Source organism: Aedes aegypti, chromosome 2 (assembly GCF_002204515.2).
Source record: "Aedes aegypti strain LVP_AGWG chromosome 2, AaegL5.0 Primary Assembly, whole genome shotgun sequence".
In the NCBI taxonomy this organism is placed as follows: domain Eukaryota; kingdom Metazoa; phylum Arthropoda; class Insecta; order Diptera; family Culicidae; genus Aedes; species Aedes aegypti.
Genome location: NC_035108.1, coordinates 367,777,968 through 367,796,794, shown reverse-complemented (window position 1 = coordinate 367,796,794; position 18,827 = coordinate 367,777,968). Strand labels below are relative to the sequence as shown.

The 18,827-nt window shown below is 38.1% G+C and overlaps 1 protein-coding gene across 3 annotated transcripts in view; it reads right to left on the bottom strand.

The window, feature by feature from the left end:
- The window catches only part of LOC5575181 (peroxisomal acyl-coenzyme A oxidase 3), a 52,217-nt gene that overhangs the window by 11,652 nt on the left and 21,738 nt on the right, over positions 1-18,827 (bottom strand). For all 3 annotated transcript variants that reach the window (XM_001655512.2, XM_021846580.1, XM_021846581.1), the window contains exon 2: positions 37-215. In XM_001655512.2, coding sequence (XP_001655562.1) covers positions 37-171 — 135 coding nt within the window. In that variant the 5' untranslated portion in view covers positions 172-215. The remainder of the gene's footprint in view (positions 1-36; positions 216-18,827) is intronic.

Below are 18,827 nucleotides of genomic sequence, written 5' to 3'. Positions count from 1 at the left end.
ACGAATGTTGGAAATTGTAAACTATGGATCGAATACCTTTATTCGTGCCAGCGTCGAATTTTCCAAAACTAATTTGAAGTCTTTCCAGTTGAATTTGGATCTACTACGGTATTCGCATAGCGGACCACGTGGTACATCCGGAATAATTCGCCGTTCTTCGTCAGTCGGCATTCTGGCAGGCGGGTGGCTTTGACTAATGGATCAGACTTGGAGAACTGAAAAGATGATGAGAATGTGGAATTTATCATTAGTATGTGTAAAATTACCTCGAAGACTTTAAATTCAATTCATGGTTTTCTATATAATCGGCAAGACACATCAGACCTGCCAAAATATTTGCAGGTTTCGGAACATTTAAGCAGTTAATTCACGATGGATATGGGATATTTTTATATGTAGTAAAAACATCAACTGTTGAAATTTTAACTAGTCTGGTTCACGTGCTTCAATCCTTAATAAACAATAGGAAAGTTTGGTCCAATCCGAACCCTGTTCTAATTTCTAATTTCTACCCATTGTCTGACTCTGTCATAACATATAAGATCAGAATTTCGTTTATTGTTTTGGAGTGCTCTAGTGCACTGCATGTGAGCACTATTTCCAAGATTTTGTAAACGACAATCATTCATCAATGTATTTGTGTTATTCTATTATCGAATCCAATCAGCCCAAATTTGAAAATAACGAAATTTGTGTTAGTCTGGTCGGACCTTCTAATAAGGTTCAATCCGGACCTTTTGTGCGTTTAATGTTTATTTTTAGCAACTGCGACAAATAAATAAAAGAGTAGGTACGGCTTATGACGGCATTTATTGTGACGAACAATCCATAGTTTGTTAAACGACTGAACAAATGAAACATTGCCAGAATACAAATTTAAGTTATCTAAAGCATGAAACGAGCTCACCAGTTCGTAATCAATCCTCGGCTAAAGTAATTTCGGCGACACATGAAAAAAAACCCGTTTGCTTGGGTTTCGCCAAGCGCACTGCCGACAAAGCGCAAAAACGAAAAAAAACATCCATCGTTGAAGTAGAAGTTTCCATGAGAATCACACAGTTCGAAAAATTCATGTAATTTTGTGTCATATAACACCGACATATTAAAGCGAGTAAAATAACACAAAATTACGTAAGATTCTATTTTCCACTCGTAGTTCTGTGAGCAAGAATACACACTAAAAAATTCTCATTTTTTAAGATGACGTAGTCATTGAAATTGACGTGATTATTTGTGACACAAATTTAAATTTGATTTATTATTGAAATTTAAAAAAATAAAAATCTTACTGTTGTCAATGTTGTGTGCTGTAAATTGCAAACATGACGTAATTGGCTTGTTTAGGGGTATCAATTTTCTTACATATTCTGAATCTACGTTAAAAATTAAACTAGAATCCAAAGTTTCACAATTTTCCGTTACCTGGAACTATTTTTAAAACACATTTGAAATTAGTATGGAAATCACTTTTGAATCACCCCTCGGCAAATTTTACTTCGGGACGAACTGTCATTGTGTAAATTGAAATGTCATTGATTCGACGGATTGAAATCTTTTTTAATCATTTATGATATCAACATTGAGATATTGAAGTGCAATAAAATCGTGTTATACTTAGAAAGATGGGCTCTTTCGATCAAGCTGGAACAAACAGTGAATTTTTCTTCACTAAACAACCCAATTAGCAAATGTATATCGACATACCCTCAACCACTCTAAGAGATTTCACGTTCATTTCTTTCAGACACTAATTGTAAATAATAAGAAACACTGGGGTAAGCCATTCCACATCTTAATTTATTACGTGCATTTATGTTTTACAATTAAAAATACTCATAAGACCTGTTTGATTATTGTATCGTCGAGCGTGGGTGCAAAAGGAACATCTTCTATAAAATCGATGCATTCAGTTGCTCCACGCAAACTCGGCTACGATGGCACTATACTCTGTCTTATAAACTTTAATTAGTATATGTTTAAAACGGATTACTTGCACTAAATCATGATGTCGAGAGTTTCAAAAAATATACACTTGCATAACATTTTTTGTTTGATTCCAACAGTGTTTGACGTTTCGCCACCCGTTGATTATGTCATCTGTCGTGTAATTTTAGGTTATTGACGTGTAAAATCAAGTGAAGTGATTGAAAAGTTCAGATCGTGTCTTAAAATGGAACTGAATTTAATGTTTTTCAAGTTTACGTCATCGTTAATTCAATAATAAATCAAATTTCAATTAGTGTCACAAATAATCACGTCAATTTCAATGACTACGTCATCTTTAAAAATGAGAATTTTTGTAGTTTGCAATTATGTCTAGGCATTGGGGAATTCGTTCTCATTTGATTTCGAAGCACGATCAAGGCAAGCGAAAAGAAACATCGCATCTGTATAGTTCGTGGTCGACAATGTTTCGCAAGCTGTAACAAGCTTGATAAAAAGCAGCATCGAACAAGAGCCTTATAGAGAGAGCGATGATAAAACTCATTTCTCTCGCCTATTTGTCATTGGGGTAGCTGTCTTATAGTCTACTGACATGATAAAGAATCCCCGAACATCTGATAGCAATAGAGTGCCCCAAGTTTGGAGCTTGTTAAGATGGGTTTTGTTATGCACTGTTGTCTCCCCGATATAAGCATAGCTGTAGCATTAGGGCAATAAACAGACTCTAATGATGTGTTGTGGATCATTGTTATAACAGAGAGCGATAAGTGAGATATTTTCAATTTTCCCAGAATTTATTCCCTGATGATGTCATTATTTCTGATATGATCGAGAATTTTCTTCAACAGAATCTAAAAAACACGGTAGACCACCAAAAAAAATAGAAGAATAAATGAATCAGCAACTAAAAAAGCATTCTTATTAATACCACAGCTCTGTCAATAATACGATCCAAAAAACTAGAATGTCCACCACGAGACATCCCGGGACAAAAACTTTCGAGATTTACATACTTTTGAGATTTTCCATTCCGGGATTCCAGAGATGAACTTAGAATTTGATGAAAACCATTAAATTTCAATGCAAAATAATACATTTTTCTCAAATACAAGCTTTGTTCGATAAAATAGGAAACAATCATGAAGGAGAAAGATTAAAGTTAGTTATGATGAAACATGAAAAACATGTCTGAATTGGCGTACTCAGAAAGTGCACCCCTGTTTAATCTAAGACGTATTCCTTTGCCAAAAACGAAATAAGTACAGTGAAATATTCATGAGTCGATGTACCATGACCCGATATCGACTAAAGCTAAGTATGCTGTTTCGCTCAAGAAAAGTAAAGAAATTCTTTGACTGAATGGGTCAAGAAATTTCCTACAGAAAGCCCCTTTTAAAATGACATTTCTTCTCAACTGCGATCAGAAAAATGTGATTTTCCGGACCATTTCTGGGAAGAACTTTTCCACACGTCGAGATAGGCGATTCCTTTTCTTGTCAGTAGCAAACCAGCCTTAATGGAATAAAATCAAAACTTCATGGTAACTACGGCCCTCTCAAACAGCTTTTCAAAGCATTCATGTTCCATGACTCTATATTTCCATGAGTTGTCGTTCCTTTCAGATATCGACTCATGGAGGTTTTTACTAGGCTGGTTTTACAGAATATTTATTGCGAATCCTTATTCCTTATTAACAATAAATAATTCATAAAAGTAATAAGTAGGATGTACTACAGTCTTTTAATGATTTTAAGACGGATCTTTTGCTCTTCAAAGTTTTAATTACTTTTCTAACTTTCAGATTGCATCAAAGTTATGAATTGAATGTTTACCATATTTTGATTTATATTACAGAGATTTTAACCAATATATCCTTCGCTAAGAATAAAAGCCTTGTTTTTTTGTTATATCTTTAGAATTAGTCATGTATAAAACGAAATATGAAATGATAACTTTTTAATTATAACTTTTGATCTAGGAAACATACTTTCTTTTCAAAATTGTAAAAACAATGTGGAGTTGAATTGAAATTTTACCTGAACTTCATCGGAAATACAATCTTTTTAATATTTTGTGTTCTATACAAGGATACCTCTCTAACACGATGATCCGTTCAAAATCGAGTTGGGAAGAGTTGATTTTACTTGAATATGAACAATACTCGGATTTTTGTTACGTTTTAAATGAAATTCACATTTTTAGAGTTAGTATTAACATTAAGTTAAAACAAGTTCAAAAAAAAAATCATGAAAATATTTGCCCTTCAACGTTGATTTGCATGCATGCTTCTATAAGAAGTTAAACAAACTTGATACTAATCAAAACCGATTTATATATTATAAGGTACTACCATAGCAAGCAACGACAAAATATGGGGTCATCCAAAAACAGGGTCGGTCCGATTGATAACTTCGTGAGAATTTTGTCAAAACAAGTCTAGTCATAAAAAGTTAATTTTTTCATGAATTCTGACGCGTTTAAAAGATGTGGCCTAAAACCTTTTACTAGGTCCGATTTGGACCATGTTCTCTTATAGTTAAGGTATATACCTCAGCTAGATGGAGTATAAAGACTTCATAATGTCTAGAATTGCACTAGAAAAGTTACCAAAATTTAACATTTTACCTTAGTTTTGCAAAAATAAACCGTTATTTATGGTTGTACATAGCTTATTCGATTTTTTTGTCAACCCCATTTTGCAAAACCTTCCATAGCTCCCCTTCAAAACATAAGCAAGTTATGAATTTTATTTTATTCCTATTGTGTACATACCCGGCTATCGGAAACAATTAAAATTGTAACATGACGGCCGATCGACAACGGACCAGATCTTTACTGTACGGCAAATCCTCCAAAAATGTCGTGAATACCAGGTCCCAACGCAACACCTTTTCATCGATTTCAAGGCGGCATACGACAGTATCGACCGCGTAGAGCTATGGAAAATCATGGATGAGAACAGCTTTCCCGGGAAGCTCACGAGACTGATAAGAGCGACGATGGAAGGTATGCAAAATTGTGTGAAGGTTTCAGGCGAACACTCCAGTTCGTTTGGATCCCACCGGGGACTACGACAAGGTGATGGACTTTCGTGCCTGTTGTTCAATATTGCGCTAGAAGGTGTTATGCGGAGAGCCGGGCTTAACAGCCGGGGTACGAATTTTACGAGATCCAGTCAATTTGTTTGCTTCGCGGATGATATGGACATCGTCGGCCGAACATTTGAAAAGGTGGCAGACCTGTACACCCGCCTGAAACGCGAGGCAGCAAAAGTTGGACTGGTGGTGAATGCGGTCAAGACAAAGTACATGCTAGCTGGTGGGGCCGAGCGCGACAGGGCTCGCCTAGGTAGCAGTGTTACGATAGACGGGGATACGTTCGAGGTGGTCGACGAGTTCGTCTACCTTGGATCCTTGCTGACGGCTGACAATAACGTTAGCCGTGAAATACGGAGGCGCATCATCAGTGGAAGTCGGGCCTACTATGGCCTCCCGAAGATGCTGCGGTCAAAAAAGATTCACGCCCGCACCAAATGTACCATGTACAAAACGCTCATAAGGCCGGTAGTCCTCTACGGGCATGAAACGTGGACGATGCTCGAGGAGGACCTGCAAGCACTTGGAGTCTTCGAACGTCGGGTGCTTAGGACGATCTTCGGCGGTGTGCAGGAGAACGGTGTGTGGCGGCGAAGGATGAACCACGAGCTCGCCCAACTCTACAGCGAACCCAGTATCCAGAAGGTGGCCAAAGCTGGAAGGATACGATGGGCAGGGCATGTTACAAGAATGCCGGACAGCAACCCTGCAAAGATGGTGTTCGCTTCGGATCCGGTTGGTACAAGAAGGCGTGGAGCGCAGCGAGCTAGGTGGGCGGATCAAGTGCGTATCGATTTGGCGAGCGTGGGGCAGAACCGAGGATGGAGAGATGCGGCCACGAACCGAGTATTGTGGCGTGAAATTGTTGATTCAGTGTTATCTGTGTAGATGTTAACTAAATAAATGAAATGAACATGATGTGTTATTTAGTTACGATAATTTTTTGTAACACCTGGACCGATCGGGAATCGAACCCAAACACCTTCAGCATGGCTTTGCTTCATCAATCCTCTATTCCGCGAATAAAGGTGACAAGATGCAACTTTCTTAGCGCTTTTCAACTGCAGTTCAGTTGACTGTAAACATCGGATGACCAGCTGGTTTTGTTGCGTACACAAGACCAGCTGATGCGTGGAGAACAAAAAGAAAATGGAAAACCCTAACCCGGCCGGAGAAAACTGTCATGAACATCAGGATAACTGTATGGGTGGCGGTGATCGAAAAGGATCAGCTAAATTGAAGGCAAAATCTGCGAAGGACGAAATTCACATCAATAAGTGGTTAAAAAATCGCAACAACAAGATTGTATTTTTTTATCGACGGAAGATAATATTAACTCAATATGATATTTTTGTGATAGAATATTGGTGTAATCTGATAGTCGGGTGTTAATAAAAACTTAAACAGGACTAAATGAGATTTAAAAAAATCAATAATGACAACAAAAAGTTTTAAGCGAAAAGGGGTTGACAAAATCAGGTCAGTACTGTACCATCATCCCTATTTTGGGTCAATTTCGATCAAAATTAAGTTATGTATCATTCAATGATTAGTAAATGGTATTCATTTTACAAAAGTATCGATATTTGGTGTTCCTGTCTGCGAGCTTTGCCCTCATTAAATTTCGTAGACAATCAATTTTAAAACTATTTCAATCAATTAAAAATGGGTACACATTTTGAAATAAGTTTGTCTGCACAAGTTGTAGTCAATATGTAGTTTTTTCCTGGCTGTACAGTCAACTTTGTTGGGAATATCAGCAAAGCGAATACATATAAACGTAGTGATCAAACTATACAAAACCGTCCCGGGATGCGTGATATGAAGAAAGTTGAAAACATACTCAAATCGCGTTTGTACTCTACAACTTTAATCGTCAACGATCTAGTACGGACTAAATAAACAAAACATACAATCATTATGCATCGGCAATTTCGCTTCGTCAACGTCTACAACACATACACATATATGGCAATTGTCATTATCAACCAGGGGGCTGCTACGTCTACCTTTTTCATTGGACCTTAACAGTGGGCTGTCACTACTTTAATCCAACACTCCTCCTTAGTGAAGCCCACATATTCCTTACAGACTCTACAAAATGTTTAACTCCTCCTAGTTCTAAAAACTGACGTCATCATTTACTGCTGCAAATAGTACAATCCACCGCTCTTTCGGCCTACAATAAGCACCGTTTCACCATCCATAATCCGGAAATCCTTCTGGCTAAACACAACAGTATAACCTTCGTCTGTGATCTGGCTGACCGATAAAATATTTCTGGACAATCCAGGCACATACAAGAGCTCCTTCAACATCACATCGACTTGCTCTCCATTCATCGTTGCTTTAATCCTTCCCTTTCCGCTTCCTCTTGCTCTCACAGTTTTTCCATCGGCTAACATCACTTCTTTGGCACATGGATTCCACCAACCAAGATTATCCGTCGAATTTGTCATGTGCTTCGTACACCCAGTATCAACAATCCATCTCTTCGCGGTAGGCTCATCACTCACAGTAGTCATTGTAAAACACACTCTACGTTCGTCATTATCTTCTTCATGATCTTTACATTGTAGAGTGGTCGTTTTGGCTTGATCTTGTTTCTTCATACTAGCTTTCACCTCTTCCAACAAAACGGGGCAATTTCTTTGAAAATGACCTTCATGTCCACAGTAATAGCACTTTCGAACATAATTTCTCCGATTTTCATCCAGTACTGTAGACCTCATGGCCTTCTCAGCAACACTCTTCTCAATTCGGTTTTCACTTCTTCTCCGCCAGTCATCCAATAGTTTTCCTTTCACGTAGTCCAACTTCAAATCCTCCTCTGGCCGGCCTTCCAAAGCGGTGACAAGCGGATTATATGACTCCGGCAAACTGGACAACAAAATCGCCACAACTAAATGCTCCTTCAGCGACTCCCCCATCCTGGCTAATCGATGTACTAACTCCGAAGCCTCCACAAGATGATCCGACATGTTCCCGTCTTCTTGTAATCGCAGTGAACAAAGTCGCCGTAACACATGGATTTTGCTTGATAACGACCCTCGCTCATGATAGCTCTTGAGCTTCTCCCACATTTCCTTCGCAGTTGCAGCTTCCATTATGTGGATCAGCTGGCTATCCTCTAGCGCTAAGCCGATCAACGCTCGTGCCTTCTCGTCCTTTCTATTCCAGGCTGACGTTATATTCTCTGGGTCCGGCTTGAGATCCCTCACCATCGACCACAAATCTTCCCGCATTAACATTAGCTCCATCCTGAATCGCCATGTCGACCAGTTGACATCATTCAACCGATCGAACATTATTTTTGCTTCTGCCATTTCAAAACAAGTCACAAAAAAAACTACTCTTTTGGACCACTGTGCGTTCTTTCAAAATCTCTCAATCACTTTCCACACAAACACACGCTGCAATCAGTTGCCGACGTCCATCCAATAACAATTGGTAAAATTGATATGATGGCTGCTCCTCCTCAATAAAACTGCCTTTCTTCTAGCGCAACTTAGAACATCTCACAAAAATACGCTTTCCATAGCCGTATATGTTTCAAACGCTGAGCAAACAGAGTTCAACTCGAACCGTAATCAAACGCACTTCAAACGAAATGTATCTTCGAACAGACACTTCACTTTCATACTTTCTTCGGGATATCTGAGCCCAAAACCTGTTGGGAATATCAGCAAAGCGAATACATATAAACGTAGTGATCAAACTATACAAAACCGTCCCGGGATGCGTGATATGAAGAAAGTTGAAAACATACTCAAATCGCGTTTGTACTCTACAACTTTAATCGTCAACGATCTAGTACGGACTAAATAAACAAAACATACAATCATTATGCATCGGCAATTTCGCTTCGTCAACGTCTACAACACATACACATATATGGCAATTGTCATTATCAACCAGGGGGCTGCTACGTCTACCTTTTTCATTGGACCTTAACAGTGGGCTGTCACTACTTTAATCCAACAAACTTTCCCCCAATATTTCGTCTCTCGATATCCAATTAGAGAACCATACTAAAATAGTTATGTATGCAACAAGTTGCAAAATGATGATTTTTTCAGCATGAGTCATACAAGCCTCGTTGGATAAATACGACGAGCGCTGAAAAATCGAGTTTTGCAACGAGTTGCATACAAATTTTTTTTGCAATTATGGAAAATGTCATTATAGCTGGATAAAAGTTGGCGCATAAACATATTTCAAGAAAATCCACAAGAGCTTTCATGGGTAGCAACAGCTCAGTTTTCTTCAATCAGGTAGGCTGTGGAATGACTTTCACATATTTTCACATTTCCATTGCCGATTCTGTTTTCAATTACTGACCAGGTAAGACGCTGCATACAATTTCCCCACAATATCTACATTATTTTTTGTGCTGCTGGCTTTTTCAAAAGTGAAGAAACCAACTCTACGTCCCTAAAGCGATTTCACACCAACTCAGAATTCATTACTTTCAACTGGCTCCTGACCCTAAATCCGTTGGACGATCCGAATTCGACTCAATTCGGATATTCAACGAATGTAGAACCAGAAACTTAGCCTTCCTTAGCCGAGTGGTTAGAGTCCACGGCTACAAAGCAAAGCCATGCTGAAGGTGTCTGGGTTCGAATCCTGGTCGGTCCAGGATCTTTTCGTAATGGAAATTTCCTTGACTTCCCTGGGCATAGAGTATCTTCGTACTTGCCACACGAGATACGAATGCGAAAATGGCAACTTTGGCAAAGAAAGCTCTCAGTTAACAACTGTGGTAGTGCTCATAAGAACACTACGCTGAGAAGCAGGCTCTGTCCCAGTAAGGACGTAATACCAAGAAGAAGAAGAAGAATAACCAGAAACTAGTGGACTAAGTTATTTAGATATTCAGAGCAAATCGATAAATTATGTATAGATGCAATCAGATATCAATTTGACAACTCCTAAAACAGTGCTTAAAAGTGCGTTGTTAGTGCTTAAAAGTAGCACTTTTCAGCACTGATCCTTTTGGCGGGAAAAGTAGGCCATTATATTGATCAACTTCTTTTTAAAAAGAAAGTTGATATACAACGGAATTGCAAAAAATAGTTTTCATGGCTACTTCTATGGTCCATTGGATCGCAGTTGCAGTGATTTTGTGTAACTGTAACTCAATTCAATATTGAGTTATGGTGAGTTGTCTGTATTAACTTTTCAATTTATGTCGAACTTTTGCCCCAACTTACTCTAAATTAAAGGAAGGTTACAAATAATGAGTAGGCCTACCCCACACTATGTAACCAAACCTAATAACTGTGCAAATTCCGTTGTGATAACGTAATTCCTCACCATTTACGAACTACTTACGTTAGATGGAGTACCGTGTACCTTTTAATTCCGCTCCTAAATGCTTATCTTTGACAGATACGCGTATTTCGACTACCACTTGCAGTCTTCTTCAGTGTCAGTTACTCGTATCCACTTAGTGGATACGAGTAACTGACACTGAAGAAGACTGCAAGTGGTAGTCGAAATACGCGTATCTGTCAAAGATAAGCATTTAGGAGCGGAATTAAAAGGTACACGGTACTCCATCTACTTTAAAGTTTCTCTATTTGAGATTCTGCTCAGAGGATTCGAACATTCATTAAAGAGTACTTACGTTAGCTACTTGCGGGTTAGCTAGGCTCAAAGTTGTTTCTGGATTTTATAATGGCCAGTCAGACAGTCCACACAACCATCGAACATCAACTCAGCTCAAAGCCGTATAGGAAGCGCAACTTACTACTAGCTGTGAATATAGAGGACAAAGAGCAAACTATAAACGACAGCGAAATTTAAAGAACTAATTAAAAATTCAAAACACGTTGCCATTTACGCCGATGAGTGAAGCTCAACTAGGTTAGGGAAAGTTTGATCAAATGAACTCCCGCCTGGATTTGTCCACAATCAAAAACAAAAATCATTCACATGCAATTATGAGTCTTTTAAAAATAAGGGGATGGGCAAAATGATAAAGATAGGCAAAATTTTGCCCAGATTCAAATGGTTTTTGAAAAATTTATGAAATTGGATACAGCTGGAAGCATTCGACGGCAGATTTGGACATATTTTAGTAGTTTGATTGGCCATGCATATTGGTCACCGGATATCCGGGAAATCCGGGAATCGTAGGTCGCGTCCAAATAACGTGTTTTCCGTTGCTTGTAATTTTGTGAGGTTTGAAGTTGCATAGATGTTAACATTTTCTCAAGAAACTAGAAACAAATGAAGATTGAATGCTAGTGGACGCATTAAGATTCATCGGAAAACTTCCGAAACATGGCCATTTTCCCAAATCATCAGCTTGAAGTTTGATTTCCTGTTGGAAATGGTTTCAAGCTAGGTTTCAAGCTAATGCTTCGGGGAACATATACAGAACCCTCTCACCATTCTATGGTAAGCCATTTAGGAAAACGTACGGTACCATATTAATATGGGTATTGAATTCCAAGATTTTTGAAGGTGATACGATTTCAAATTCTATACAACTTTAAATGACACAAAATTACAAGCGTTGGAAAAAAAATGATTTGAACATGACCTTATCAAATCCGGAACATTTCCGGTATACGGTGGCCCATATGGCCAAGCAAATTACTGAAATAAGACCAAATTTGACATCGAAAGCCCCCAAAGGCACCCAAGTTTATCTTTTTTTCAAAGAGTTATAAACATTTGAATTTGGGCAAAATTTTGCCTAACCCCTGTAAATGGGCTGAGGTTCAGAAATCTTCATTTTACGTGCTACGTTATTTGTGTACGATACCTTACATGATCTAGATGCAAGGTCCTTTAACTAAATTACACTTTGTGCTCAAAAATAAGTAATCAACGACCGCGATGATTGCTTCTGTGTGTCAACTCTACGCCATTCCCAACCGTCGGTTTCCGTTATTTGCATACGTTATCTCGCACGCCATCACAAGCGCGTTATCACATGGCGTTGTTTACCGTACTGGTAGCCACGTGTACTGAAACAAAAAAAATCCCGCTCGCTGGGTGATGGTGTCATTAATTATTGCAGCCGCAAATTTATGAAAATAAGCAACATCGGACTTTTATTGCCACCCTCCCCATTTTTTTTTTTTTTTTTTTTTTTTTTAGGAGTATCATTCCAAACATTACATTCATTTCTTATATCTAGGTGTTCTGTGTTATTTGACAACACTATCATCCTAATTTGCAGTAGCAGTTCAGTTTTTTTACAGGTGAGTTGATTTCACCTGCTTATAAGAGAAAAAAAAATGTTTTTAATATACTTAACCTAACTTAACCTAAACATATAACGCATTAATCGTGGCAATAGAAGATTGTAACGATTTTTGCCTGAAATTATTGATGATTGTATTTGACATTTGTTCCAATGTTTCAACATTGGATATTCTATGTAACTCATTGGTACTATACCAGGGAGGAAGCCTCAGAATCATTTTCAAAATTTTATTTTGAATTCTCTGCAGAGCTTTCTTCCTGGTATTACAACAGCTAGTCCATATTGGTACAGCATACAACATGGCTGGCCTGAAAATTTGTTTGAATATCAACAGCTTGTTCTTAAGACAAAGTTTTGATTTTCTATTAATAAGGGGATAGAGACATTTTACATATTTATTACATTTGGCTTGAATGCCCTCAATGTGATTTTTGAAAGTTAAATTCTTATCTAGCATGAGCCCTAGATACTTAACTTCATCTGACCAATTTATTGGAACCCCTCTCATCGTGACAACATGTCTACTTGAAGGTTTCAAATAAAGAGCTTTTGGTTTATGTGGGAATATTATTAGTTGAGTTTTGGAAGCATTAGGAGAAATCTTCCATTTTTGCAAGTATGAAGAAAAAATATCCAAACTTTTTTGCAATCGACTACAGATGACACGCAGGCTTCGTCCTTTGGCGGAGAGGCCTGTGTCATCCGCAAACAAAGATTTTTGACATCCCTGAGGTAACTCAGGTAAGTCAGATGTGAAAATATTGTATAATATTGGTCCCAAAATGCTGCCTTGAGGAACACCAGCTCTTACAGGAAGTCGTTCAGATCTGGAGTTCTGATAATTAACCTGAAGTGTACTATTTGACAGATAACTTTGAATTATTCTAACAATGTATGTTGGAAAATTAAAGTTTTTTAATTTTACAATCAAACCTTCATGCCAAACACTGTCGAATGCTTTTTCTATGTCTAGAAGAGCAAGACCAGTAGAATAGCCTTCAGATTTGTTGGAACGGATCAAATTTGTTACACGTAAAAGTTGATGAGTGGTCGAATGTCCATGGCGGAATCCGAACTGTTCATTGGCAAAAATTGAATTTTCGTTGATGTGGGCCATCATTCTGTTCAAAATAACCTTTTCAAAAAGTTTACTGATGGAGGAAAGCAAACTGATTGGACGATAGCTAGAAGCTTCTGCAGGATTTTTGTCTGGTTTTAAAATTGGAACAACCTTAGCATTTTTCCATTTGTCAGGAAAATATGCTAATTGAAAACATTTGTTAAATATATCAACTAAAAATGATAAGCTACTTTCTGGAAGTTTCTTGATGAGGATGTAGAAAATTCCATCATCGCCAGGAGCTTTCATGTTTTTGAATTTTTTAATAATAGTTCTCACTTCTTCCAAATCAGTCTCCCAGGCATTTTCGAAAACGTTCTCTTGATTGAGAATATTTTCGAACTCCTGAGTAACTTCATTTTCAATTGGACTAGTAAGTCCTAAATTAAAATTGTGCGCACTTTCAAATTGCATAGCAAGTTTTTGAGCTTTTTCGCAATTAGTTAGTAATAATTTGTTTTCCTCTTTCAATGCCGGTATTGGCTTCTGAGGTTTTTTCAAGATTTTAGATAATTTCCAAAAGGGCTTAGAGCCAGGGTCCAATTGAGAAATTTTATTTTCAAAATTTTTGTTTCTCAATTGAACAAAACGTTTCTTGATTTCTTTCTGCAAATCCTGCCATATAATTTTCATAGCAGGATCGCGAGTGCGTTGAAATTGCCTTCTCCTCACGTTTTTAAGACGGATCAAGAGTTTAAGATCATCGTCTATAATCACGGATTCAAATTTTACTTCACATTTTGGAATTGCAATGCTCCGGGCTTCAACAATGGAATTTGTTAAAGTTTCAAGAGCATTGTCAATATCAAGTTTAGTTTCTAAAGAAATGTTAACATCAAGATTGGAGTCAACATACGTTTTATATATATTCCAGTCAGCTCGTAAATAATTGAAAGTGGAGCTGATAGGATTGAGAATCGCTTCTTGGGATATTTGAAATGTAACAGGGACATGATCAGAATCAAAATCAGCATGAGTAATCAGTTGGCTACAAAGATGACTAGAGTCGGTTAAGACCAAATCAATCGTAGATGGATTTCTAGAAGAGGAAAAACATGTGGGGCTATCAGGGTATTGAATTGAGAAATATCCTGAAGAGCACTCATCAAATAAAATTCTGCCGTTGGAATTACTTTGAGAATTATTCCATGACCGATGTTTGGCATTAAAGTCACCAATGACAAAAAATTTTGACTTATTGCGAGTCAATTTACGCAAGTCAGTTTGGAGCAAATTAACTTGCTGTCCAGAGCATTGAAAAGGCAAATAGGCAGCTATGAAAGTATATTTACCAAACTGTGTTTCAACAGAAACACCTAAAGTTTCAAAAACTTTAGTTTCAAATGATGAAAACAGTTGATGTTTTATACGCCTATGAATGATGATTGCAACTCCCCCACATGCCCCATCAAGTCGATCATTACGATAAACAAAAAAGTTAGGATCTCTTTTGAGTTTAGATCCAGGTTTTAAATACGTTTCGGTAATAACTGCTATATGCAAGTTATTAACCGTAAGAAAATTAAACAGCTCGTCCTCTTTACCATTCAGAGAACGAGCATTCCAATTTAAAATATTTAAATTATTATTTGGATCCATTAGAAAAACGTAATCCAATAACAATTTGATTTGTAAATTTTACACCTACTTGGACTGCTTCAGTCATAGTGGTGGCTTTGAACATTGCATCAATCATTAGATTCAATTGTTCAGTTAGAAAATTAAAATCAGAGGCAGACATGTCATGTGATTTCCCATTGGAATTTCCGGTAGGCGAAGAAGCGGAGTTACCTGTGGCGGTAGGGTTTTTTCCATTTGATTTGAAACAAGTGGAATGGGTACCCATGGATCGAACAGGGGAGGAGTTCGAATTTCCTGCTACGATATCGGCAAAGGATTTACCGTGGGTAGATACATTCGAAATAGAAAGATTCGAACGGCTACCCGACGGATTAAAATTTGTTTGTGAATGAGCATGATTATGATCTTCCTGATGGGTATGATTCATGATCAAGCGATCGTTAACTGAAAAATGAGCATTGTTCGATACTCTACCAGGCAAATTCCGGAAACGACCGTTATCGTAACGGATATTATCTTTCATCTGCCTGGCACGAGCCTCAATGACCTTTTTGCGTGAAGGACAATTCCAAAAATTGGACTTATGGTTAGCCCCGCAATTACAACATATGAATTTGGTGGTATCTTCCTTCACTGGACAGACGTCTTTGGCGTGAGAAGAACCTCCGCAAATCATGCATTTAGCATCCATGCGACAATTTTTTGTACCATGACCCCACTTTTGGCACCGACGGCACTGAGTGGGGTTCTGGTAATTTCCTCCAGGTTTCTGGAAATGTTCCCATGTCACACGGACATCAAACAAAAGTTTTGCTTTTTCTAAAGCTTTAATATTATTTAGTTCTTTTTTGTTAAAGTGAACTAAATAAAATTCTTGAGAAAGCCCTTTCCGAACAATGCCAGATTGGGTTCTCTTTTTCATAATGATTACTTGGACTGGGGAAAATCCAAGTAATCATTTATTCCATTTTTGATCTCTTCAGGTGATTTATAGTCACTTGAGAGACCTTTCAAGACAACTTTGAACAAACGTTCAGTTTTGTCGTCATAAGTAAAAAATTTGTGCTTCTTCTCTTCAAGATGTTTGAGAAGAAGCTCACGATCTTTAAGAGTTTCCGGCAAAACGCGACAGTCTCCTTTCTTTGCGATTTGGAAGGAAACCTTGATTCCCCTAATGGAGTTCAAGATCTCCTGCCTAAATCCCCCAAATTCGGAACAACTGACCACGATAGGCGGCACTCTTTGCTTCCTCACTTGAATCAAAGAGCCTGGGCTAGAGGCTGCTTCGATTTGGTGTTCGGAAAATTTGTCTAGAGCATCGAACTGATTGCTCATTTCGATACAATTATTCATTTCACCCTTGGAAGAAAGTTCGCATTCCGGAGAAACGTCCTTTCTTCCATTCTTGCCACGTGTAGTGACAGTTTTAAAACCCACTTTTTTGGAAGGAAGTAGTGAATTCAGAGATTCACCCTTCCTTTTGTTTGTTGTTGATACCATGTTTAATTAATAAACGAAAGAAGACGTGACCTTCGAAAGGTTTTTTCCCAAGACGGTGTCCAAGAAGGATTACCACCGCTAGCTTTCGCCAACGGGTCCAACGAAAAATCGAAGGCACGGGTCCAAACAAGGATCGTAAAGGGATCAATAGTAGAAAAATAGTACTGAAAAGTACTGTTTTAGTAGCACTGAAAAGTACCGTTTTTAATTTTAGCACTGAAAAGTACTGTTTTTGTAGCACTGAAAAGTACTGTTTTATTGCTTTAGGTAGTTTTTAAGAAAACTTCCAAGAGCAGAGAGAATTCGTGTACGCACAGCACGAAGGTACGATGCGCACTGGCCACCCTCCCCATTCATCACGTGTTTGCACGATGGTTTGTTTGTCTGTCGCGAAAGCAGTCCTCCAACTCCAATACTTAATTGTTTCGTTCGGCACTCAATGAGTCACGTTCAAAAGCGCGCACGATGAATTGGATGGCACTATGGGACAGCAATCAAAATTAAGATGATGATGATGATGATGATTTGGTTCTACCATCTATTGTAGCAAGGCATCTGCCTATAGCACTGGAATAATCTGAAAAGCGATTTGATCAAGATTGTGCTGTTGTTCGTAAGCAGTCAGTCTCCTGTATGAAGGGCTAAAAACGGATGTGCGGGCCCGCAAGCAGAGACACTTGCACGAAACCCGCGGCAGGGGAAAAGAATCTCCTTCCAGAAGAAAGTTTTCACGAACAATTGTACAATCAAGCCCTCGATTGACAGAATACTCCCAATAGATGGGGTCGAAGAGCCCGCCCTCAATTCACGAAATGTTAACAACAGGGAGGAGGCAGTCCCAAGCTCCCTGTCCAAGTCGCATCATTCGGATGCCCTGGTGTTCCCTCCCAACTCAGTTATATATGATATAAAAAAATAAATAAATACAATATAAATTAGAACAATCTCACCAAGTTAGTTGGAACCCCATGCAGATTTGTAACACTTGATGAACTGGATGAACTCTCCGATGATCAATGTTGGTTTGATTTTTCTTAAGGTTTCCAATTTACACTATATGCTACACTGCACTCGCGAAACATTTCATTAATGATTGTGTTTACTTCACGCAAAATATAATAAGATTGAGATTTCTTACGCGCCATACATTTTTTTTTTTATTTTCATACAGAAAATGGTCACAATAATGTGTTACGTAAATAATGGACAGTTCCTTAATGGTAGGAAATGTATATCTTAAACTGCAAAATATTAATGTTGCATTTATTTTCTTCCGGATATCCTGTAATGTAGTTACGACCCACGCGATTCATCAAGGTGCCACAATGTCACATATATGCTTATATGCAAATCGCACGATGAACGCCTCACGCCCCGCTTGACGCGCCGCGTTACTATGTCGTCGGCTTACAGCTTTAGGTTGCTCCACTTCTAACACCACATTTCGTCGTTGTCATGACAACATAATGCTTGATGCGCTAAGTTTCACGCACACACACTTACTGATCCGAAGTACCCATTGCTTCCAGAAAATTCGATGCTCACATGATTTTACATAAATTCTTGAATAAAACGACCATATTACGAAATATTTATGAAATGCTTTAAATGCCAACTGACAGCAATTCATTCAACACCATTGAACCCCATTAAAACAACATCATTCAAGCTTCAAATAAAGTAACCCCTCACTTCACTCCACCCACACGACAACACCAATACATTGACTATGCCAGATTTTTTTTCACTTCACATCGGCCAAGCCATTACAAATTTGATCAAACACCTCGAAAAATAACATAATTCACAATTTTTTACTATACACTATGAAAGTTCATTCCTATATCTACTGACACGCACTATCCGCTACTTTTTTTTTAGAAATTTCTTCCATATTATCGAGGACGTCTTCGCTGCCTCATTTGGGACAGCAATCAAAATTAAGTGACAAAAACCCAAAAACTTTTTTCACATAATGCTTAAAAGTCGTTGGTAAGGGTTAATAAGTTTTAAAAATTTTCACAAATTTCATAACGCCAAAAATGCTCATTTTCGATACCCACCCAACCCGTCGTATGTGCCGTTACAGCACGGGGACACCCACCCACCCCCTTCAACGTTATGAAATTTGTGAATGGGCCGTAACCAAGTGTGTAGCTCATAGTTAACGAGCAAACGAATAAATTTACACGTTATTCAACAATGCTACGATTAAGAGAAGATCCTCTTCTATCATCCAGTGGTGATAGCTATTATCTTGGTTACCAATGGCTATTAGGGCGAGGTCACAAGTTATGCGAGATTTGTCATAGATAGTTGATAAAACATGCCAAACCCTTGACTTCCTGATCACATTTTTTAT